This window comes from Culex quinquefasciatus, chromosome 3 (genome assembly GCF_015732765.1).
Source record: "Culex quinquefasciatus strain JHB chromosome 3, VPISU_Cqui_1.0_pri_paternal, whole genome shotgun sequence".
NCBI classification, from domain to species: Eukaryota; Metazoa; Arthropoda; class Insecta; order Diptera; family Culicidae; genus Culex; species Culex quinquefasciatus.
Window position 1 is genome coordinate 48668868 of NC_051863.1, and position 24675 is coordinate 48693542.

The window sequence follows — 24675 nt, forward strand, 5'->3', positions numbered from 1 at the left end:
CATTGTTTTGTAAATGAATCGAAAATTTGAAGAACTAAAATTCCTACCCTTACGGCATACTAAAAACCTTACTTAATCCACCCTAAGGTGGCTGAAGCCTTTCTCACATTAATATACATTTGATAGGGTTGTCAGATTTTCAATCTATTGTCACATTGGAAAGATCTGTTGATTACGCATCCAACGATGGGTCGCATGATTGATCCAGACATCATTTTCATCAAAATATCTGAGATCCGGCTTCAAAAAAGTGTATGGATAAAACTTAAGTGTTTATAACTTTGGATAGGGTTGTCAGATCATCTTTTTTTGGATTCGTTAGAAAGGTATTTTAAATACTTTTGTAAAAATGTATAACATGACGGATTCTCTTACAAAAAAACACCCTTTTTACAATTTTCCGAACTTTTTATGAAAAGGGTTTTTTAGCATTAGGGTAGAGTAGTCATCAATGAGACACGGGGAACAATAATAAAATGGCTCTCACAAGACGTAGTGTCAACTCAGGCTCATATTTGAGGGAAAGATGTGTCTGCAGGATACACGTCTACCATAATAGTGGCTTTGGTTATGGAAGCTCCCTTGCAAAGTTATTCATACATGTTTGATTCTGGGGTGTAAAAGTAAATTATGACTAAAAATTACATTTTCGCGCATAGGCTACCATTAACCCTCTACTGCCCAAATTTTTTTTTCGAAAATATTTATTTTTCCCGTGTTCAGGAGGTCATTTTGAGCAACTTTTGTTCTACGAAAAACTTTACTTCTCTTGTTTTATGTTTTACTTGTTTCATTTTTAGTATTTTAATTTGCATTTATCTTGTTTAGTTTATGTTTGTTTTTGGTAGTATTTGGCCTACTCTACCACCTAATATAATTACATTTCGCCTATCTAATTTTTTCATGTTTTTACAGTCACTTTTTCAATTTTTTGCATGTTTTTCACATTTTCTGCTATAGAATCGCACCATCATCATTTAAATTGCAAAAAAAAATGCGTAGAGGCATAGTCTGGGACACTCCAAAAATTACTGCATACTTCTTTTTACTTAAAATATAGGAAATGTTAGTAACAAACACAGCCAAAGTTGACCCCTAAAAAAATGACATTTTTAAAAACATTGGCAAAGTCACATAAAACATGTTTGACTTCCAACCCTGAAATTTTCTAAAATTTTAAGAGTTCTTCTTTCCAATGCTTTTTAAAGATCAAAAATCGGTTGGAAAATTGATTTTTGGCGATTTTTTAGATCGAAGCCCGTCTAAAGGCGGGGTTAGGTTGTAGAGGGTTAACACAAAAACTAATATTTCTCCAAATTTCTTTCGTCATTTCACAGGGCATGAGTTGGGCTACAATGTCCTTTTATTAGGTTTGACCAAAAATTTGAATATATAGAATATAAGTAAATTTTGACAAAAAATTACATTTTCTCTCATAGGCTACCATTAACACAAAAACTAATATTTCTCCAAATTTCTTTCGTCATTTCACAGGGTATGTGTCGGGCCACAATGTTAGGTTTGAATATTAGGTTTGATCAACATTTAGAATGAACCCAGAATCCAGTGCTGTCTCATTGTTCCCCACTCTTTTCGGTCCATGGGTAACAATGAGACACTTTGGTTTTTCTTCATTAAATTTTTCAAAATATATGGAAATCATTCAAAACATGAATTGGAAGTGTTTTTTGGCATATTTATTGAGTTTGAATTTCATTTAACCAAAAATATAATGTTATTTGGTAAAATTTATGAATTTTACAAAATTTATATTCTTTTTAGTATAACTTTTGTTAAGTGAAGTTCCATGTTGACAAAATTGCTTGAAAATGTTCAAAGCAAGTCACCTGCAATGGAACAATATAAAAACATGATGTTTTACTAGAAAAGTATTGATTTTTGTAGAGTGTCTCATTGTTCCCCAGCTGTCTCATTGTTCCTGCCAAGTGCATCTACAATGAGACAGTTGTATAACTCTGGCTGTAGACGTCAGATCGATCTCATATTTTGGTCAATGTTAGAACACATTATAAGAAAGAAAATGCAAGTGGCTTTTGACGCGTTTTAATGTTTGGCCTGGAATAAACCAACAATAGAGCACGCAACGTAAACACAAAAAAAAAAACACGTTTTGTTAACTATTTTGTGCATTGTTTCGAAATTGGGTTGAACTTGGTTGCTGGAGTCCCGAGTTATAATTACAAATGTTTACGGTAGTCGGGCATGTACGTGTGTCAAACTTGTTCTGACTGATATCCCTGTGGCCAGTTGACACACTTACAGCAATTTTCAGGGTGTGTCGAGATAGCAGGACAAGATTGACACTTCTTTCATATGAAGAGTGACAACAAAGGACGGAGTTTGTTTTTTCGATTTTTATTGAATATCTCAGGTTTGATATCGAATTTTAGGGATTTGTGAAGGTCAAAAGATGAGGCATTGGCAAAATGGCGTTCTTAGCTCAATTTGGTCCAAAATGCACATGCGACAAGTTTCACCATCACGACGAAAGGAAGTCATAAATTGAACAATACAGTGTTTTTTTGCAAACCCAATCAGGGTTATTTAGTTTTATAGTATAAATATTTGTTTTTTTTTGAGTCACATTAATATTTCACATTAAACATAGTATTTAATAATAAATCTAAAGTTACATAGTCTGACCTAAAGAGCTATACTGCCCATGTTCGCATAAATGTCCCATATGCAAAAACAGCAAGCTGAGAAAAACGCATTTGAAGTTTGTCCCATACATAAGGCTACGTGTTAAGTTTTCGCGAAAAAACTGGATTTCCTCCTGAATTCTAGAACAAAGTACTGGATGTTATATGCTCTTTCGAAAGAGCACACGATTTTGAACCAAACTGCATCAATAACTCGAAATCGATGAAAACGCATATGGGACATTTTTGCGATCAGGGGCAGTATAACAAATTCAATTTCAACCCACTGACAATACCGATTTCCGCCAAAGATCCACACTAATGAATAGCTCTCAATTTCGAGAATTACAAATAATGCAAAATTAAAAGGACCTAGAAAGACACTGGAACTATTTCCGCAGATAATGAACCCATTAAAATAACTTTTTCCCCCTCTCCGAATCGCCACCGCCCACGCAGCCGGCCAGTGTTGTGTTCTCCAGACGAAGTTCTCCCGGTCCAAAGAAGCGGGCTGATTTAGTGAACAATAATTAATTTTAAATTGTAATCATCGTCAATTTGCATGTTTACGAAGAAAAGTTGCTTCATTTTTGAATGGAAATTTAACCGAGCTGAGGAGGAAAGCAATTAAAGCCCACAGCAGCATCCAATAGAGCGCACCAAATGAAGCTGATTAATGCCACTAATTGGCGTTCTGAGTTCTGAGAGAGAGAGACAGTTGGTCTGTGTATGATCATTAAACCATTTCGATCAATGGATTCACAGCGGGGGAGCATCAGCTCAGGGGATCGATTAAACTCTGTTTGCCGGGAAAACATAATCGGATCTATCAATTAAAATAATAGCCAAGCTAAAATCATTAGTAAAGCATTCGCATTGTTGGCCGGGCAGATGAGGGGAGCTTTGGGAGTTTGAATGCAGAGTAGCATTAATTAACAGTTTACGTTGAGGTGCTATAAATTACTGAATGCAGAGCTGACAGAAATATAGATTGATTTGAATTATTGAATGTTTTACAAACAAATTTCAAAAACTTAAAAACGACAACTTTAAATACACATAAAAGACTCAATCAAAGCGTACAGTTGTTACTAGGTCAACCTCGTAATCTAGTCTACTATAATTAATTACAATGTATTGGACTGAAATTCCCTTCCCTTTTAGCAGTCTGAATCGCTCGCTAATCAGTGCCAATAGCTCACAACAGCTAAGCCTTTTGGCCCCACCCAGCGTGACTATTCACTATCAATAAGCCTCAAAACGGAACCACCTAGTGCCAGAACTCTTTCGTTCTTGTTCATCGCCATTCCCGCCCGTTCTTCATTCAGTTTCGATTAAATACGCACGAGAGCACATCAAACGCAACCTCTATCGCAGGCATTTTAGCGCGTACAAACAGCCGACTTGTTTGAGCAACAACACTCGCTGAACTATACCAAAGTTCTCCTCGGATCAACGCCGCGTTGTGAGCGATTCTGCTTTCTCACCCCCAACACGCACACCCCGCTAGACGATAGATTGAGCTGTAATTAGATATTAATAGAGTTACCATGATAGTCAGTTTTGAGCAGCTGAGGTGCCTGCGAGCAAAACTTAAGACCCCTACCCACGTTCGCTGTGGGGCAAGATGGAAGTGGTAATCTTAAAATGTTTAATCTAAAAATGAGAATCGTTTCCAACGGGAACGGAACGCGGTGGGGATTTCATCGTCTGAATTTCGATGTTGGAGTACGCATCACTGGAATGTGATCATGTTTTTTTTTTAATTTATCAGATCACTCGATTGTGCTTACAATGCGTTATCCTTTGTGGAGTGAAACAAAACACAAAATGTCTTTTTTCAATTTCAGCAGAAAATCTAATTTTGTAACCAAGAGGTTCATTTTTATTGGGTCTATAAACTGTAGCTAGATGATAAAGTCTGGCATGATTTTGTCTGTGATACCAAAGTTCGTGTTGTTTCCCTCTGAATCCAGGGTCGTCAATTTTAGAGTATAACCGCCATCTTTGCATTCTTTATTAATACGTACATTGTGTAGGCAGGATTTTACGATGCAATTGGTATGTGCGTTGGTATTGGTTATGTAGCTGTGTTGTATATCACTCATTTTTTTAAGTACGTTTGATTTTTTTTAATTTATCAAGGTGAAATGGGAAGCCTGCTTGACGTAAGTCATTGAAAGCACCTTTTACGATAAAAGCGTCAATAGGTAACGCAAGTAATTTATGTTGCAGACGAAGGATAGGACGAAACAAGGAATCTGTCGAGCTCAGAAATGGATTTTATTGATCAGGAAGTTTGATAGGAACGAAATTCCCGAAAATGTCCTATTTGGTGATTTCCTTTGGGACCATCCATAAACCACGTGGACATTTTTTTGGAAATCTCTAACCCCCCTCTCCCCCTCGTGGACAATTGTCGATACAAATAAAATCTTTTTTGTATGGAGCGTGGACAATCGCCGTACCCTCCCCCCCCCGTTTAAATGTTCACGTGGTTTATGGATGGTCCCTTTCCTACTTGTGGGCAATCGGACGAGTTTTTCGGTAAAAATATTCATCAGACTGATAAATCAAGTCTGTCAAATAGAAATGGCCAGAAAAATGGCCCAAACCCCTGTTTTTCAACATTTTTATTAGACCAATTTCTTAGGAGAGACCTACCATCCTGCATTTTTGTGAGTCTTTTTATAACATCTTAGGCAATTTTCTAAAAAAAATGAACGAAAAAAATCGTGTCATCATCATAAAATTTAATTTTTAAACTGAAAAATCAATAAATCTCATTGAAGTGTCGTGTATTTTTCTTTCAGTGTATTTTTTTCAGAAAGCCCGTCCAATTGCCTACAAGTTTGTCTCTGACCACTTTTTGATACGATGCAACGGCTTCGAGGCACAGTAATTTTAAATTACGAAATGTAAATACCGTAAAACGGGGTGACTTAGATAGCCGGAGTGACTTTGATAGGTTTGCGATTTTTCCGCAAAATGAAGAGTACAATTTAAATACGTACCGAATGGTTTAGAATCATACTGACCGTGGTAGAGAAGTGTTCAAAGTAGTTAACTATAGTTAAGAAAATTTTAAAAGTTAGTTAACTATAGTTAAGAAAATGTTGATGAAAGTCATTATTTTAAACTTCTCAAAGTGTCATGATTTTCTCAATGAACATTATTTTGAATCGGAAAACGGAATGCATTTTCGGATTCTTTGGACATTTTTCTATTAGGAGAAGGCTAAAAAAGTTTGTAAATAACAAATAATATGTGTTTTTGAAACACAAATAAAAAAAAATCTCCAAATTTATAGGCAATTTCAGTTAAACAAATTTCATGTAAAATGTAAAAACTTGTGATTCGTGCTTCGAATTCAGTATGAAATGCAATTTAAATCGATAGTTTTATAAACAAAACTAGTTTTAACAAATTTCTGGCAAAATTCCGACTTTTTACCTAAGTTTTACCTAAAATTTATATGTATTTTGTTGAAAAGCTTATAAACTTAGTTAACTAAATATAAACATGGATTTTTTTTTTCTTAAAACTATATCAACTACTTTAGTGATGGTACATTTAACGTACAAATAAAGTTTGAACATCTTAAATATGATTTTAATAAGAAAAAATATGACTATCAAAGTCACCCTGGAATTTAAACTAAGAAAAAAGAAAAAAAATAACTATTTTTCTAAACACTATTGAAAAAACTTTTTTTCAAAATAGTACATGGACTTGGTGTGGCGTACCCCAGTACATGTTTTAGAAATAATAATCTTGAGAAAATCCTTTCCTGTTGGAAAATATTCCAAAAACAAATTGAAATCCTATCAAAGTCACCCCGGTTTACGGTATATTTAAATAACCTTTTCAAATATGGCGTCAAAATGACTTGTATAATATAAGCCTACGATAACATGTCTACAAAGTTTTTTTGGAAATCGGAGAGGGTCGGGTACAAAAGTACAAGGAAAATCCTGATTTGAGCTGGCATTGCTCCACATTAAAAAAAATAGCTTTTCAATATTTTCCAAGTGAATTTTCGCAATTTTCAATGTTTTTTAGCTAGTCAAACATAATGGTTATGTAAATGTATGAAATTCTGTACCTTAAAAAGGGATTTTCTGAGCGATTTGGTGTCTTCGGCAAATTTGTGGGAATAAAATATGCAAATAGAAAAAAACCTATTTTTAATTTATTTTTTTTGGACTAAAAGTAGAAATCCCAACCGTAAACCGAGGTGACATTGATGGGATTTCTATTTGTTTTTCGCTAAGACATGCACTGGGGTAGGCCACACAATGTCCGTGTTGCTGAAAACACGTTTTTACAGTTTTTTTTGCAATTGTGTATAATATATAGTTTTATTGATTTTTTTTTATTTAAAAAATCGGGATGACTTTGTTTTGTTCAATGTGTTTCTTTAAAATTTCAGCTCAAAAGTGCGCATATTCAATTAATTACGTCAATACATCCATTATCAAGGTTTCTTGGAATGTATCATTTTAAAAAATCACAATAAAATGTTTGTTTAGCTCAGTTCATTTTTTTTTAAGTATATAAATTATGGTATAGTAAATGAAAAGATTCAAATTTGATCAAAATTCATTAGAAGATGATTTTTTCATAAAAATATAAAATTTTATTGCTACCAAAATCAATTTTGTAGCATGGTATTTTAATTTTCCAAATTTACTATATTTACTTGTTCTACTGAAAATGGCTATAAATCTGATGATATATTTAAATTCTGTTTCAAAAAACAGTTGAAATTGAAACATAAAAACTTATTTCAGCTGTTCTTAGTGTAAAGTGATCCAAATAATTTCGTTTTTTTAGTTATAGGGGACTTAAAAATACATCTTTTGAGTTAAAATTAAAAAAAAGTGAATTTTGGAAAATATCGAATATGTGGACAAAAATATTATTCAAAATCATGTATCAAGCAAAATCGAATTTGAAAAATAAAAATACCCTTCAATTTCTAAAAAAATGTTCTTGTAGAATAAAAACAGCTCAGCAAAAAATATTTTTGAACTGTCGGAAAAAATCTCTATCTGAAACATAAAAAATCAGGCAATTAGTTTCTGAGATAAAGCCTCACAAAGAATTCAGGACTACATTTTTCGATTTCCTCAGTAACGTGAGTAAGGCAAAAATCAAAAAGTCATAAATTCGAATTCCGCACTGAAAAAGGGGATGCGTTTCATGGTGGTTTGGATGGCTCACTGTTTAAATATCTTTTGAACAGAACAGAAATTATTAAAAGGATCGGGCCAATAATATTTTCTATCAAATCATTAAAAAAATATTAGATATTACTCAGAAAATCATTTTTTCCGAATCTTAACATTTGTTTTGAAAGCAGTTTCTCAATCCAAAGAACAAAAAAACAAGACTTTTTTTTGATTAGGTCCGATAAACATTTGAAACACAATAGCTTATTGAACCTTCTAGAACTCTAGATATGTTGTAAATTGCCATTTTTTAATTTTGGGTTTTAGAGATGAAATTAATTCATGCAGAAAGTGATTTTTATACATTTTCTGGAATTCATTTCTTAAAGAGGTTAAACCTTATGAGCGATGTACTTAACGGTACACAGCATCCAAGGAAGTTGTTGTCTTCTTATTAAAAAAATGGTTGAACTTATGGACCCAATCCTAAAATAATTTGATGATAAAAATTGACAACTTTTGTTGTTATTAATATATTTATGGAGATAGTGCTTAGGGATTGAATCAAAAATTATATCGATTGTTCCCGTAGTTTCTAAGATACTTATCTGTGTAAGAAATATCTGGGTGCTCCATGCTCTGGTTGATGGGCACCGTTAAACGAAATGTTTGTTAATACTTTTGATTTGGCATTTTCAAAATTGAATTGTTATCTTCTCTATCAAAATAAAAACATTCGAGAGAATTTTAGGGGGTTTAAATGAACTCATTCTTTATTTCTATAATGTTATCTGCTTTGTTATTTACGATAAATTTGAACTATGTTTCAAAAAAAAAAAAATATTACGCCATGGAGAAAAACTTTTGAGCTAAATGTGTGGTTTTCAGCTGAATCTCAACGAAAGAATCCCTAAATTAAGAAAAGTCTTAGAAAATATTTAGATGGCCTCTTCAGTTTTCCATGACTTTTTTTTACCGCTTATACACAATTAATAAAGCAACGTTTCCAACTAAAAATCCGCAATCCCTTGACAGTTGATTCAATTACTGGTCCCGTTTGCTACCATCATCATCACCATAAATTGTCTGGTCGCAGAGTCTGTTTAGAGAGTGGGGAGAACCATGTCCACCAAACCGGGGGCACCATGTTTGTTCATCAGAAATTCAAACATTCCCACCACGGCTCACCCTTCCGTTTTGGGCAGTCCGAGTGATTGCTTATTAAAAGTGGAATCAAAAAATGTCATGTAATTTAGCTGCAAATGTCGGGCGTTTCAAACTCTGCCCCAAAAAGCAGACAAACACACGCGCGTCACATTTCACATAAATCATCATCAATTTTGCGGATTTTGAGCCTCGGTCAGCGAGGGCGAGGACTCCCCCCTCAGAAACTGCTGACGACAGGTGAATCCGATGACATTTTATGGCCGCCGGCAGGCTTCATTTGTGGTTTTGCGACCGCCGCCACCGGTGGACAAATGAGTTGACATGTTCCGCGCGCGGGTGTCACCAGGTTCCACCCGGGCCAAACCCCGAAAACGCGGACAAATTTGGTTTCGTTTGATCTGCAGCGACCACACCGCGGTGGAATCGAGGGCCGGATGACCAGCTGGCATGACGGGTGGATGCTGCTCTGTGGGGGACGGGGTTTCAGCCGGGGTTCTGGTGTGGCAGTTGAATTATTCATGGTAGTTCAAGGGGAAATAGGAAGGCCGGATAGTTCGTGGAATTTTGGGAGAGGTGTTTTGGTTTGGTTGTATATTTAATTCAAACAAATAATTTTGATGTTCTTTATTTTTAACAATAAACAAAATTTCTAAACGTCATTCTTGTTGTGTTAAACGTCATTTATTGCATATTAACATTCAAGCAATTCATGTTTTATCTATTTTCACCTCCTTGTACGCACGAGAGCAAACAGCAGTGAAGTGCTCAGTGCTCTATCGTTTTTTCGGATTTCTTCGCTGTAATTGATTGTGATCACCCACGAGTTTGCTTCTCCAGCATGTCAAAGGCCGGCCGTAGCCGTGGCAGTTCGAGGGCGACCTCGAAAAACCCGCGAAGTTCGTCCACCGGCCGTGTGCAAAAAGGTAAACAAACCAACGCCGTGTCGACCGCAATCGCGCAGGGGAGCGTGAGCGCAGCAGGCATCGACAAAAAGTTACTACATCCCAGATATGTTCCGAGATCACCAGTGCGAACCCGTTCAGGTACTTCCGGTGCCACGACCAACACGTCAACATCCGCCAACATTCCCATCAGGAACGAGTTCCAGATGCTGAGCGACGACGAAGAAAACAACAACAACAACACCGACGGTAGCAGCACTACCGACGACGACGACGATGGACGTGCACGGAAAAAAGTGCCGACGCCAAAAACGAACAATTCTCCAAAGGAACGTAGACCACCTCCAATTTTTGTTTTGGACACGTTGGCGAACGATATTGACGAGTTGCTGGAATTGAAAATTGAATAAATCTATTTTTTCTGTAGTCGTAATCTACCACATCGTCCAGTAACTTAGATCTACAGGGTGTTTGGTTCATGGATGCGGATACTTGCTGGTCCCCTAGAGGACCCCGAAACATGAAAAAAAGTCTTCTACGGCATGGTCGAATTCTCATCCTAAACCGAGTTAAATAGAATTTACTGTTTTGAGGAGTTTGTACACTAAAATCGATTTATCTCATGATTGTGATCACGAAAAGCTTCGCTTCTGAATTCATGCGAAAGCTGAGTAAATTTCACGATAAAAAATGATTTTTGAAATTTTTTAAACTTTACTTAAGTCTGCCTACAGAGCCTTTACATTTTTTTCTTGCCCTGGTGTTGTTAGTTTTTTGCATTTATTTTGCGTACATGGCAGGTAAATGGTTTGTTTTATGTATCAAAACGATGCTCCTAGATCCCCTCTACAAATCTCTCTAAATAACCATTTCCCGATTTCTTTTCCTAAAGCCGCTATTTTAATTTTATTGGTGAAAAAAATCGAAGCCAGAAAATCTGAAATGGTATCTTAATAAATCAAACCGACGCCTGTCAGAGCATCGCGCAAAGCATACTTGGGATTTTAAAACGGTGAAAATGGTAAAGATCGACATTTTTCACTAAAACTGCTATAGCTCTGAGATTAAAGCGCATTTTCTATTTCGCAAAAAACAACGTTTTTAAAAAAATCATATGAACAGATTTTTTGAAAAACGTTGTTTTTTGCGAAAATAGGACAAAATGCTAACACCAAAATGGGAAAAAACTGGTCTAATTATTTGTGCCAAAGAATCTCCAGTTAAAATATTATTCCATTCCACAGTGGTTCAGATGGCAAAATTAAGTGGAAAATGGATTTTCCGAAAAATGGTGAAGTTTTGGAGCTTTGGTGTCTTGAAAAGTGTTGTTGCAAATGGAAAGGGACAACTTTTGGTTTGGTTCAAAATTAGGGTGGTTCACGATTAGGGTGATTTTGAAAATCTAACTTTTCAGGAATATTTTTTGGATTTTTTCCGTCTTCTAGAAAGTTGTTTGGCTTGCCAATCCAAGCAACTTTGTCGAGGACACCAACATTTTAACTCGCAATCTACGCCTTCTACGAACAAATTTAGAGAAAGCATCTAAGCAAACCTTCAAAATTCAGTGTTTTGAACGCAGCAATTCAGGGTTTATTTTTAGAGAAAAGTGAGGTTGGAGGCAATTTTAGAGCTCTAAAAAATGAACATTTATATTTTCTGAAAAGTCAATTTGGACTTAAGGGTTAAAAGTTACAGCCATTTTAAAGGTAAAAAAGATGCAAATTTTAAACTCAAATATCTCCAAAAGGCGCTAGCCAAATTTGAAAGAGGAGATCCAGCACTACAAACGCTGAAAAATCTCATGAGTATTTTTCTAATACTTACATTTCAAAAGGGCCAAACATTCAGTATTACGCCCTTTTGAAATGTTAGTTTTACATATTTGCAAATTTTCCCATACATATTTCAACGACCCGGGATTTCCCAAAAAAAATTTCCCCTTTCCCGAAATCCAAGCGGAAGTATACATTTTCTTAAATTTTTGGAACTATTTTTATGTAAATGCTCTGGAAAAATAATAAATTAACAAACTCAACATGATTTTGTTCAATTAATTGTATGGCTTGGTTTATATATAATTAATCAGATTATCAGAAATTATGATATCAGAATTATTTTTGATAATATTAATTTTTGAAGCAACTGGTAATAGATCTTGCTTAATGAGTATGAAATTATTACAATTAGGTAAGCTTTCAACAGATTGATGTCATTTCATCAAAAAAAGATTAACTCCTTACGTCCAAATTAAAATTGTGATTTTTTTACGTTTATGTTTACCATGATCAAATGAGATGAAAATCGAATTTGTGCAAAAAGAATTAATTCAATTGGTTGAATACCTAGTACTAATGAAATTACAATTTGTAGTAAAAGAATTATGGAGCACTGGTGCAACTACAGGTGTTAGAGGGTTAAATGTGGAAAAGTAGAAGATTTTTTGTGGAATGATGTTAATTTATCGTATAATTTAAATCATGTTGCATAATAAAACAAAAAAAAATCAAAATTACTTTCTATTGTTTGTTCTCAAAAAATGCAAAAATATATTCAAAGCTTGCTTTAAATATTTGAAAACATTTGGTTGTTTCGAGTAAAACCAACACTAAAAAGCTTTACCATTTGTTCAAGAGCTGAAACCAGTATTTTTCATGAAAAACATAATTTCATTGTTTATTGATCTTCACGCTTATTTAAACCATTAATGTTGATGTTCTATACAAAGTTTGTTGCATAACATTAATTAAAACCAAAATCATAACAATTTTCAATAAATTTAAAATTTCCCCGGAATTCCTTAAAAAAAATCTTTAAAATTTCCCGGGAAATTGACTGAAAAATTCCCGTTTCCCGGGAAATTTGTATTCCCGGGAAATTGGACGCTCTAATTTTTTGACATTGTAAACCGGACCATTTTATGAACCATCAATGTTTCTTAAAGAATTTGTTTTAGGAACATTTCTTGGCTCTTTGAAAAATAAAAAAAAAGCCGAAATGGGTTGTTTTTCAATTAGCAAATTGTTATTTGTTTTCAGAATTGAATATAAGCGAGGCAGTATGTCAAGAATGGTGCACTTTAAAGAAAGATTTTTGTCGGTGGCAAATTGGATATTTTTTTGGAAACGTTTTTGCATGAAATTTGTTTTTTTCTACAATCAAATTACTTCTAGAAATCATAATTTAGCGGCAAAATTTTGGCCCATCTTTTTGTGGCTCAAAAGATGCCCTCTTCGATTCCCTGAAATATAAAAAAAGAAAAAGGGTGAGTAAGAGGTGAAACTGTTTAAAAGATCCCTTCCCAAGATATAGATTTTTAAATATTAACATACCATTGTGACTTGTGACAAGCCTCCTCGTATGTTTGAATTAAACAAAAAATTTATGAAGAATCGTTCTTGTGCAATTAGTTGTAAAATGATCATTTTTCAGCACGGGTCGTACTTTTATTCAACGGGGCTCTAGCGGGTTTTGGTAAATACGACAAGTGCTGAAAAATGTCGAGTTTCGCAACGAGTTGTGTTTCCCACGATAACATCATCTTACTGCTTTTAAAAGATTAGTTCTTGATCTAGGGTATGCACGGCATCAACTTTGCACTCATTAATAGTCAATAAACGACCATCCGGTCAACGCAAATATCCCCTTTGAATGTGCGGCATTAAGTGAATTGCCCAAAGTATTTAACTAAATTGGGTTGTTTTGTTGTACAATTAAGAAATCAACTGACATTTTAGCAAGTTTGAAAATGTAGTGAATGTTTTTTTGTCGAAATAAAAGTTTACTCTCTTTTGAAAAATGATTTGCTAAGTAAAATTATTACTCTGTAAGCAGAGTCCTCTGACTCACCTGTTGTGTGTTGATTAGGGTGACTATCAAGAAAAAATCCTAATTTTGTCAAATGGACCACTTTGTGCAAATTTCGAAATATTACGAAATTTTCATGAATAAAATAGCAATTTTCAGCATATCGTCGCTTGTGTGCTATCTTGTGACATGTCTGCTGTAAAAAAATAGGACGTGACTTATTTTTTAAAGTTAATAAGTTTAGTATGACCAAAGGGAGTAATAAATTGATAGGCACCCTAATGTGCACCGTATTCCCCGTTGATCGATCCTATCCGGGGATAAACTTATGAATGACTTTGCACTCTCCGACAACAATCTGGACGCGAAACAAAATGGAACTGTTTCAAGGTTAACCAATTATCATCATTACACATTGTGTTGGTGACTCACACGAGCGCAGAGTTGGATGCATGTCAAGGGATTCCTGGGCTGTTGCTGTTGCAACTGATTGATGCAATTGTAAACAGGCCATTCGTGAATATATTAAAGATAATGTGTACAAAACGGACGCGCGGGGTTTTGCGATTTGTGATTAGTTCGATTCCAGTACGGAACGAGATTAGACCAGCGAGTTCAGCTCAACTGAGGGTGTCATGTGGAGTACGTTCGGATTTGTAGTGTTGTGTGGTTTGGCGAGTGTCCTGGCGGCACCGACCGTCGTGAGTTTACGGGTCAGTAAATACGGACTCTGTAGATTTACATAGAATTATCTGTTTTACAGCACCTGGTCAAGGTGGACGAGTCCGAGGGATTTCCCGACTATCAGCAACTGCTCCCAACGGATCTCCCACCGATTGTGGACCCAGTTTGGATGACTGTAACGATGAAACCACTGGTGAAAACGACAGTCGTTGAACCGCTGAATCCTCAGTATCCTCAGCCGACGGAACGACCAGTTCAACCGGACCCAGCAACATCCTACCAACAGCCCATAGCCCCGACATGGCAACCCTCCCAACAGAATCCACCATCAACGTACTATCCGTACTTCTACGGAGCACCAACGGAAGGATCCCGACTTCCCGCACTTGCCCAGAGTACCCAGCAGTTCCCACAGCAGCCGTATCCATTCAACGTCCAACCCCAGTTCCAGTACCACTACCAAAGCTATCCGCAACTCACGTGGAAACCCGCGGTCCAACCGCAGCAGCAGCACCAGCCCCAACCTTGTGGAGGCGTTCAACAGGCTTATCAGCAGCATCAGTATCTTCAGCGTGGTTACTGAAACATTCATTAAATAGGGAGTGCTTAATTTTACGAGTGAAATCAACTGAATGGAAGAAAATTTGAACGGTTTTTGTGTGTTTTGCTGGGTGAGGGTGGAAATTGAAAAGACGCAATGAGGGAAAATCTCAATCTTTGCTCGAATTGTCAGCGGGAAGGAGACGCGGATTGAAAGCTCACCAGATAATAAAGAATCGCTCGATTGAACTTGAACTGTCTCGATAATCTCTGGTGGGAAGGAAAAACGTTTTTTTTTACTTCATTTTGATGAATTTGGCGGGTTTTGTTCGTTTTTCATTTGATGCCAGTAGTCTTACAAATATTTTATTTCAGCCTTGATGTCCTTGTGTATTTTGCCGTTCTTGGATTACCTAAACAAATGAGTAGTTCTCTACGACCTCGCATTTTTTTTTTCGTTTTTTGATTTAGATGAAACCTATGATGTAATTTTGCATCATTATTTTTTCCATATGGTCTCGATACAATTTTGGGGGGCTCATCATACAAAATAAGTAAGTAAATGTCTGATATTCTGTACTTGAGAAGGGATTTCTGATCGATTAAGCATCTTTGGCAAACTTGTAGGTTATAATAAGGACTTTTCAGATAAAAACTACACGGAAAATATACCCCATTTTTGTATTTCACTTTTTATTATTAAAAGTTAAATTCCCAAAATAATTTTTTAACAATTTTTTTTTGAAAATATCGAAAATCTGAACAACAAATTATTAAAAATATTTGTTCAAGCTAAATTGAAAAAATTAAAACATTTTCAAGTTATAGCTACATACTTTAAGGTATTTTTCTTTGATTTTTTAAGGTTTTTTGAATTTAAAAACTAATTCTTGTAAGATAAGCCCAATTGAAAAAATATTTTTGAATAGCAGAGAAAATTTCCTACAAGTTTCTCTCTGGAACTTTGAAAATCGGACAATTAGTTTCTGGAATACAGTCTCACAAATAATTCGAATCGATGAAAATGAAGTTCTTTTAGTGTCACCTAATGTAATTTTCAACTGTTAATAACTGTTGGTCGATTTTTAATGTTAAAACTTGAAGCTTTTTCGAAATTTTATGATTTCTTTTAATAAATGTAGTTTTAAAATATTTTAGACTGAATCATTTTTTTTAAATACGCAAACTTTTGGTACCCAAACAAGTTATTGCAGTTTTAGTAAGAAAGTTGTTTTTTTCTCGTTTTCCGTCATATTCCGGTTTCCGCGCGCGGCCATTCGAAAAAAAGAAATCCTGTTTGAAATTCCATAATTTTGTTTAAAACATTAAATGAAAGTTTCTGAGGAACCCGAAAAAAATACTTTCAGACAAAAGATTTTTGATCCCGAGACCTTCAAAGCAGCATTTCAAGTTTTCATAAGACATTTTTAAAAGTTATTAGGCTAGATTTTTTGAAACTAATCACCTTTCATTTGCGTGTAAGAGAGTTAAAATTGGTTGAAATGACATAAAGTTATTATTTTTCCGAAAAAATGTTTTTTGTTTTTTTTTTTGCGAAAATTGACAAAGGTTGCCCTTTTTATTGACCACCCTAACACGGTGGAGGTCACCCTAATGGCCAAATAAAAAAATACGGGTTTAAATATTTCGGCCTAGGAATCCCCAGTCCAATGTTGGGCCCAATCGGACAACTTTTATTTTAATCGTGCCGTTTTCGTTGGGAACTGCTGTTTTAAGAAAGATACTATTTATATTTTTGGAATTAAGTTTTCAAATTTAAATTCCATGTCTAATTAAGAAGAATGGCAGAGATATCACAAAATGCCAAATACGTTATAAAAGTTAAGTATTCTGTTCAGAAATTGGAAGGGTGAAGGAGACTTCTAGAAGTTTTTTTTACTGCATTATAAAGGACGAAAAACAGTCATCCTTCATATTCGGAAGAGTTTACAGCTCGGCCAATGTTCAAAAAATTATAGAAAATCGATAATTGAACTAAATGATTCGCTTTTACCTTCATTTGAAAGCTTTTCTTGCGATCTTTCGAATACTGTATCGAATACATGCAAATTTGACTTTTATATCAAGTTTTTGAAGAAAAACTTTGACCCTTGAAATCCACAAATTCAGAACACTTTTTTCTTACGGATGTAAACAAACTTTGGTTCTCTCCATGAGTACATATTTTTTACAAAATAATGAAAAACTTCACCCACTGAAACCAACGAAACTCAAGCTAAGTTATGTTTTATGAATGGTCTGATAACATTTTTTGTAAAAAATTTACTTAAATTCAGGTGTTCCACAATTGTGGGAGGCACAATAACATCCCACAATTATGGAACAGGCAATTTGGAGGCAGTGTTTAGCTGCTCTGAATGAAATAGTCTTGAAATGAAGTTTTTTGTTCAAAAGGAACTACTTTTACTAGTGAAATAGCAAGAGAATGTCCAAATAAAGGTACTAAAAATAGCAGGGGCGCCAGAAAAGATGCATTTTGCATGCAATTGACAAACTATCACAAAAGTGTCCCGAATTTGTGGGTGTTCCGAATATGTGGGATGACTGTACACTAGGGTGCCCAGAATATGGGACATTTTCTCAAAACCTCGCTCCACAAGCTGATTATTGTTCCTTGAGCTATTTTAGGACTTTGGGCCAAATATGAGCAAAATCGGTCAACATTTACCCATTGATACTCGGAGGTGAAGTTTCCCGAGCAGGGGTAAATAACACGGGAATACCAAATTTTGGTATTACTTGGGCAAATAACAGCGACCAAAATGTGCCCTTGGTTGCCCAGTAATAGATGGTAAAATACCATAAAATCATACCAAAGTCTTGTATGTGGAAGGGCACAACAATACCAAACCATGTTATTCCAAAGGTAAAATAATACCAAAAAATAGAACCATTTCAATACCAAGTTGAGGTCTTCTGGATTTTTGAAATTAGCTTGAATACCAAAACTTGGTATTGACATGGTTTTAATTTTACGTATTCCCGCGCCCTTGGAAAATCATATTTTGGTATTTCTGTGGTCTTCCACATACATGATTTTGGTATGATTTCATGGTATTTTACCATCTATTACTGGGCAACCAAGGGCACATTTTGGTCGCTGTTATTTGCCCAAGTAATACCAAAATTTGGTATTTTCATACCATTTTTAGTGCAGCAGTTGCAGTTAGTGAAAAAATGGAAATGATTCATATGCAACAGCCAAATCTACTCACCTAATGATTCCATGTTGTTCTTAGTGATATTCTTCACCACACCGAATGCATTTGTCATTGATGAACGGCCTGTGCTTGAAGTTCTTGAAGCTTCTGAAAAATAACAAGATTGAAATATAAGTGTTATTAAAATGAAACTGAATTGAAATTCACCAAAATTCAATCATCTGTCGATTGACTCGTTTTTCAAAGTATTTGGTTATCCCGACTTAGAAAAATTTCAAGGTTTTTGAAAAAAATATTTGTGGGTATATCACAAATTTTTTTCAAATCATCTTTAACATTTTTGGGTTTCAAGTCATTTTAGCGCAAAATTAATTATTTTGTCAAAATTTAAAAAAAAATCCCATAGTTTCAGAGAAAATTGATGAAACCTTTCAATACCAATATAAAACCAAAATGTGGCATCTTGACTTAGAAAATTTTCTACAATTTCAAGTCATTTCTTTAGGGGGTATATCAAAAATGTTTAAAATCAAGTTTGAAATTTCCGGTTTTCAATGAAAGCATTCGCTTTGAGACATCATTTTAGCGCAAAATTAATTATTTTGACAAAATTGGTCAAAATTTTCCCATAGTTTCCGAGGAATTTGATAGATTACTGTAATACCAAAAGAATACCAAAATGTGGTGTTCGATCATTGACAAATTCTGCAATTTTGCCATATCAAAACAAAACCATAAATTGGTATGATACCACATTTTGCTCTTGCATAATCCTGAAGACAAATTTTAAAGGGTCCAGAAATACCAAAATTTGGTAATGATACCAGAAAAAGGTATTATTACGTATTTCCCTTGTTATTTACCCATGCTCGGGTTGTATGGGAAAAATCGAAAAAATGTATGGAAAACTCAATTTTCTTACCGTTTGGTCTGCACGGTGCGCTACTTCCATCCAAATATTCTCAAAAGTGAGATTCTCAATGGAAATTTAATGCTCTATAACTTTGTAGAACATACCAAAGCTGTAAAACTCGATACTGAAAAGTTATTGGCGATTTAAAAAAGTCATTTTTGTATGAAAATCTTTTTTTTTCACCAACTTTAGGCTCGGGTATCAATGGGTTAGTCTCAATCAATTTCGCTCAAAATTTGCATAGATGCTTAAAATAACCCAAAAAACCGTTTTCCGCTTGTGGAGCAGGGGGTCATTTTTTCTGGGCACCCTACTGTACACATGTTTGTGCCAGGTTTGCACTTTTGATGATTTAAAATGTGTCAAAATTTTCATTTCAGCAATGGAAATTGTACCTACTCTGGCGAGATATCTGTAAAATTAATTTTCAAGGTATCGTTTTTCAAACATTAAATCAGGAGAATTTATTTATATTATTAATATTAATATTATTAATTGTTTTTAACTACACCATCTTTAAAAAATATCTGAAAATTTAATGATTTTATGGTTAAGATTTTTTGTTTGTGAGTTCTTAGATATTTTTTGTCAGTAGTACATCTATTTATGCTTTATGTACTTTGATGAACGTTTTAATAAAAAATAATCTTCAGCAATATTTAAGTTCATGGGCCAAATATTTATTTTTTTGTCTCTAAAACTTTAAATAATATTTTTAACGGTTGAACTACGGAACTTATATGTGGAGTACACTAAATCCCCCATGTGCGCTCTTTTTAGGGGGGCGCACACCGGGGGAGAGCGCAATTCGGGGGAGCGTTATTTCGGGGTTTGAGCGCAAACGGGGGGAGCGTAATTTCGGGGTGTTGGCGTAAAATGGGGTTTTCTTTATTAATGTACTTTATTTACAAATAAATGAAAAATTTATACAAGGGGTCATCAACAAAACACGGGTAAGGGACCATCCACAAATCTGGGTATCCAAGAACTCCCGGAAGTCATGCCCTACACGCAAACGAGAAATCCGTGAGGTTGGCCCTCCCAATTTGAGTTGTGTGGGACAGAGCTGAAATCGCGTGGAAATCCCTCCCGATTTAAACGGTCTCGAAAATTCACGCATACCATCACAGGAAAATGTCGAAATGTTTCAAATTCATTGACCAAGAACGTAAACACTCGAAGGGCAGTTGTATCTCACACGTCAGTGCTGTGCACAAGTATGCGTGCTTAATTTGTATCACCGATCAGCACAAATTCACTTCGCAGTGTGGTGCAAGACTGACATGACTCAAACAAATGGAAACATTGAAGAATTTACATGTTTGTTTAATTGTTTAATTGTTTAATTGTTTAATTGTTTAATTGTTTAATTGTTTAATTGTTTAATTGTTTAATTGTTTAATTGTTTAATTGTTTAATTGTTTAATTGTTTAATTGTTTAATTGTTTAATTGTTTAATTGTTTAATTGTTTAATTGTTTAATTGTTTAATTGTTTAATTGTTTAATTGTTTAATTGTTTAATTGTTTAATTGTTTAATTGTTTAATTGTTTAATTGTTTAATTGTTTAATTGTTTAATTGTTTAATTGTTTAATTGTTTAATTGTTTAATTGTTTAATTGTTTAATTGTTTAATTGTTTAATTGTTTAATAGTTTAATTGTTTAATTGTTTAATTGTTTAATTGTTTAATTGTTTAATAGTTTAATTGTTTAATTGTTTAATTGTTTTATTGTTTAATTGTTTAATTGTTTAATTGTTTAATTGTTTAATTGTTTAATTGTTTAATTGTTTAATTGTTTAATTGTTTAATTGTTTAATTGTTTAATTGTTTAATTGTTTAATTGTTTAATTGTTTAATTGTTTAATTGTTTAATTGTTTAATTGTTTAATTGTTTAATTGTTTAATTGTTTAATTGTTTAATAGTTTAATTGTTTAATAGTTTAATTGTTTAATTGTTTAATTGTTTAATTGTTTAATTGTTTAATTGTTTAATTGTTTAATTGTTTAATTGTTTAATTGTTTAATTGTTTAATTGTTTAATTGTTTAATTGTTTAATTGTTTAATTGTTTAATTGTTTAATTGTTTAATAGTTTAATTGTTTAATTGTTTAATTGTTTAATTGTTTAATTGTTTAATTGTTTAATAGTTTAATTGTTTAATAGTTTAATTGTTTAATAGTTTAATTGTTTAATTGTTTAATTGTTTAATTGTTTAATTGTTTAATTGCTTAATTGTTTAATTGTTTAATTGTTTAATTGTTTAATAGTTTAATTGTTTAATTGTTTAATTGTTTAATTGTTTAATTGTTTAATTGTTTAATTGTTTAATTGTTTAATTGTTTAATTGTTTAATTGTTTAATTGTTTAATTGTTTAATTGTTTAATTGTTTAATAGTTTAATTGTTTAATAGTTTAATAGTTTAATTGTTTAATAGTTTAATAGTTTAATAGTTTAATAGTTTAATTGTTTAATTGTTTAATTGTTTAATTGTTTAATTGTTTAATTGTTTAATTGTTTAATTGTTTAATTGTTTAATTGTTTAATTGTTTAATTGTTTAATTGTTTAATTGTTTAATTGTTTAATTGTTTAATTGTTTAATTGTTTAATTGTTTAATTGTTTAATTGTTTAATTGTTTAATTGTTTAATTGTTTAATTGTTTAATTGTTTAATTGTTTAATTGTTTAATTGTTTAATTGTTTAATTGTTTAATTGTTTAATTGTTTAATTGTTTAATTGTTTAATTGTTTAATTGTTTAATTGTTTAATTGTTTAATTGTTTAATTGTTTAATTGTTTAATTGTTTAATTGTTTAATTGTTTAATTGTTTAATTGTTTAATTGTTTAATTGTTTAATTGTTTAATTGTTTAATTGTTTAATTGTTTAATTGTTTAATTGTTTAATAGTTTAATTGTTTAATAGTTTAATAGTTTAATTGTTTAATAGTTTAATAGTTTAATAGTTTAATTGTTTAATTGTTTAATTGTTTAATTGTTTAATTGTTTAATTGTTTAATTGTTTAATTGTTTAATTGTTTAATTGTTTAATTGTTTAATTGTTTAATTGTTTAATTGTTTAATTGTTTAATTGTTTAATTGTTTAATTGTTTAATTGTTTAATTGTTTAATTGTTTAATTGTTTAATTGTTTAATTGTTTAATTGTTTAATTGTTTAATTGTTTAATTGTTTAATTGTTAAATTGTTTAATTGTTTAATTGTTTAATAGTTTAATTGTTTAATAGTTTAATTGTTTAATAGTTTAATTGTTTAATTGTTTAATTGTTTAATTGTTTAATTGTTTAATTGTTTAATTGTTTAATTGTTTAATTGCTTAATTGTTTAATTGTTTAATTGTTTAATTGTTTAATAGTTTAATTGTTTAATTGTTTAATTGTTTAATTGTTTAATTGTTTAATTGTTTAATTGTTTAATTGTTTAATTGTTTAATTGTTTAATTGTTTAATTGTTTAATTGTTTAATTGTTTAATTGTTTAATTGTTTAATTGTTTAATTGTTTAATTGTTTAATTGTTTAATTGTTTAATTGTTTAATTGTTTAATTGTTTAATTGTTTAATAGTTTAATTGTTTAATTGTTTAATAGTTTAATTGTTTAATTGTTTAATAGTTTAATTGTTTAATAGTTTAATTGTTTAATAGTTTAATTGTTTAATTGTTTAATTGTTTAATTGTTTAATTGTTTAATTGTTTAATTGTTTAATTGTTTAATAGTTTAATTGTTTAATTGTTTAATTGTTTAATTGTTTAATTGTTTAATTGTTTAATTGTTTAATTGTTTAATTGTTTAATTGTTTAATTGTTTAATTGTTTAATTGTTTAATAGTTTAATTGTTTAATAGTTTAATTGTTTAATTGTTTAATTGTTTAATTGTTTAATTGTTTAATTGTTTAATTGTTTAATTGTTTAATTGTTTAATTGTTTAATTGTTTAATTGTTTAATTGTTTAATTGTTTAATTGTTTAATTGTTTAATTGTTTAATTGTTTAATTGTTTAATTGTTTAATTGTTTAATTGTTTAATTGTTTAATTGTTTAATTGTTTAATTGTTTAATTGTTTAATTGTTTAATTGTTTAATTGTTTAATTGTTTAATTGTTTAATTGTTTAATTGTTTAATTGTTTAATTGTTTAATTGTTTAATTGTTTAATTGTTTAATTGTTTAATTGTTTAATTGTTTAATTGTTTAATTGTTTAATTGTTTAATTGTTTAATTGTTTAATTGTTTAATTGTTTAATTGTTTAATTGTTTAATTGTTTAATTGTTTAATTGTTTAATTGTTTAATTGTTTAATTGTTTAATTGTTTAATTGTTTAATTGTTTAATTGTTTAATTGTTTAATTGTTTAATTGTTTAATTGTTTAATTGTTTAATTGTTTAATTGTTTAATTGTTTAATTGTTTAATTGTTTAATTGTTTAATTGTTTAATTGTTTAATTGTTTAATTGTTTAATTGTTTAATTGTTTAATTGTTTAATTGTTTAATTGTTTAATTGTTTAATTGTTTAATTGTTTAATTGTTTAATTGTTTAATTGTTTAATTGTTTAATTGTTTAATTGTTTAATTGTTTAATTGTTTAATTGTTTAATTGTTTAATTGTTTAATTGTTTAATTGTTTAATTGTTTAATTGTTTAATTGTTTAATTGTTTAATTGTTTAATTGTTTAATTGTTTAATTGTTTAATTGTTTAATTGTTTAATTGTTTAATTGTTTAACTGTTTAATTGTTTAATTGTTTTATTGTTTAATTGACAATTTGACAATTTGACAATTTGACAATTTGACAATTTGACAATTTGACAATTTGACAATTTGACAATTTGACAATTTGACAATTTGACAATTTGACAATTTGACAATTTGACAATTTGACAATTTGACAATTTGACAATTTGACAATTTGACAATTTGACAATTTGACAATTTGACAATTTGACAATTTGACAATTTGACAATTTGACAATTTTACAATTTTACAATTTTACAATTTTACAATTTTACAATTTTACAATTTTACAATTTTACAATTTTACAATTTTACAATTTTACAATTTTACAATTTTACAATTTTACAATTTTACAATTTTACAATTTTACCATTTTACAATTTTACAATTTACAATTTTACAATTTACAATTTTACAATTTTACAATTTTACAATTTTACAATTTTACAATTTTACAATTTTACAATTTTACAATTTTACAATTTTACAATTTTACAATTTTACAATTTTACAATTTTACAATTTTACAATTTTACAATTTTACAATTTTACAATTTTACAATTTTACAATTTTACAATTTTACAATTTTACAATTTTACAATTTTACAATTTTACAATTTTACAATTTTACAATTTTACAATTTTACAATTTTAACATTTTCTTATATAAAAATTGCAATACTAGTATCATTGTGATCAAAAGAACAGTAACTTTAGAAAGCACATGCAATGATGACGATTATACAAGGTAAGGCTGATGTTTGATGATGGTGGGAACGGGAAGTACAACTTATATCAATCTTTGTGTTAAATTTTGTGTTAAAAAAATCACTAATATTTTTAACTAGCCAATGCAAATAATTTATAAGCAAGTTGAGATATTTGCAAGGATATTT

At 31.3% G+C, this 24675-nt stretch overlaps 1 protein-coding gene across 1 annotated transcript; it reads left to right on the plus strand.

Moving 5' to 3' along the window:
• The first annotated feature begins 14259 nt into the window (after positions 1 to 14259).
• Positions 14260 to 15189, plus strand: LOC6053542 (DNA translocase FtsK). The gene is made up of 2 exons (XM_001869570.2): positions 14260 to 14411; positions 14474 to 15189. Exons 1-2 carry the CDS (start codon positions 14346 to 14348, stop codon positions 14975 to 14977), a joined length of 570 nt encoding a protein of 189 aa, XP_001869605.2. The 5' UTR covers positions 14260 to 14345; the 3' UTR covers positions 14978 to 15189.
• The last annotated feature ends 9486 nt before the right edge of the window (positions 15190 to 24675 follow it).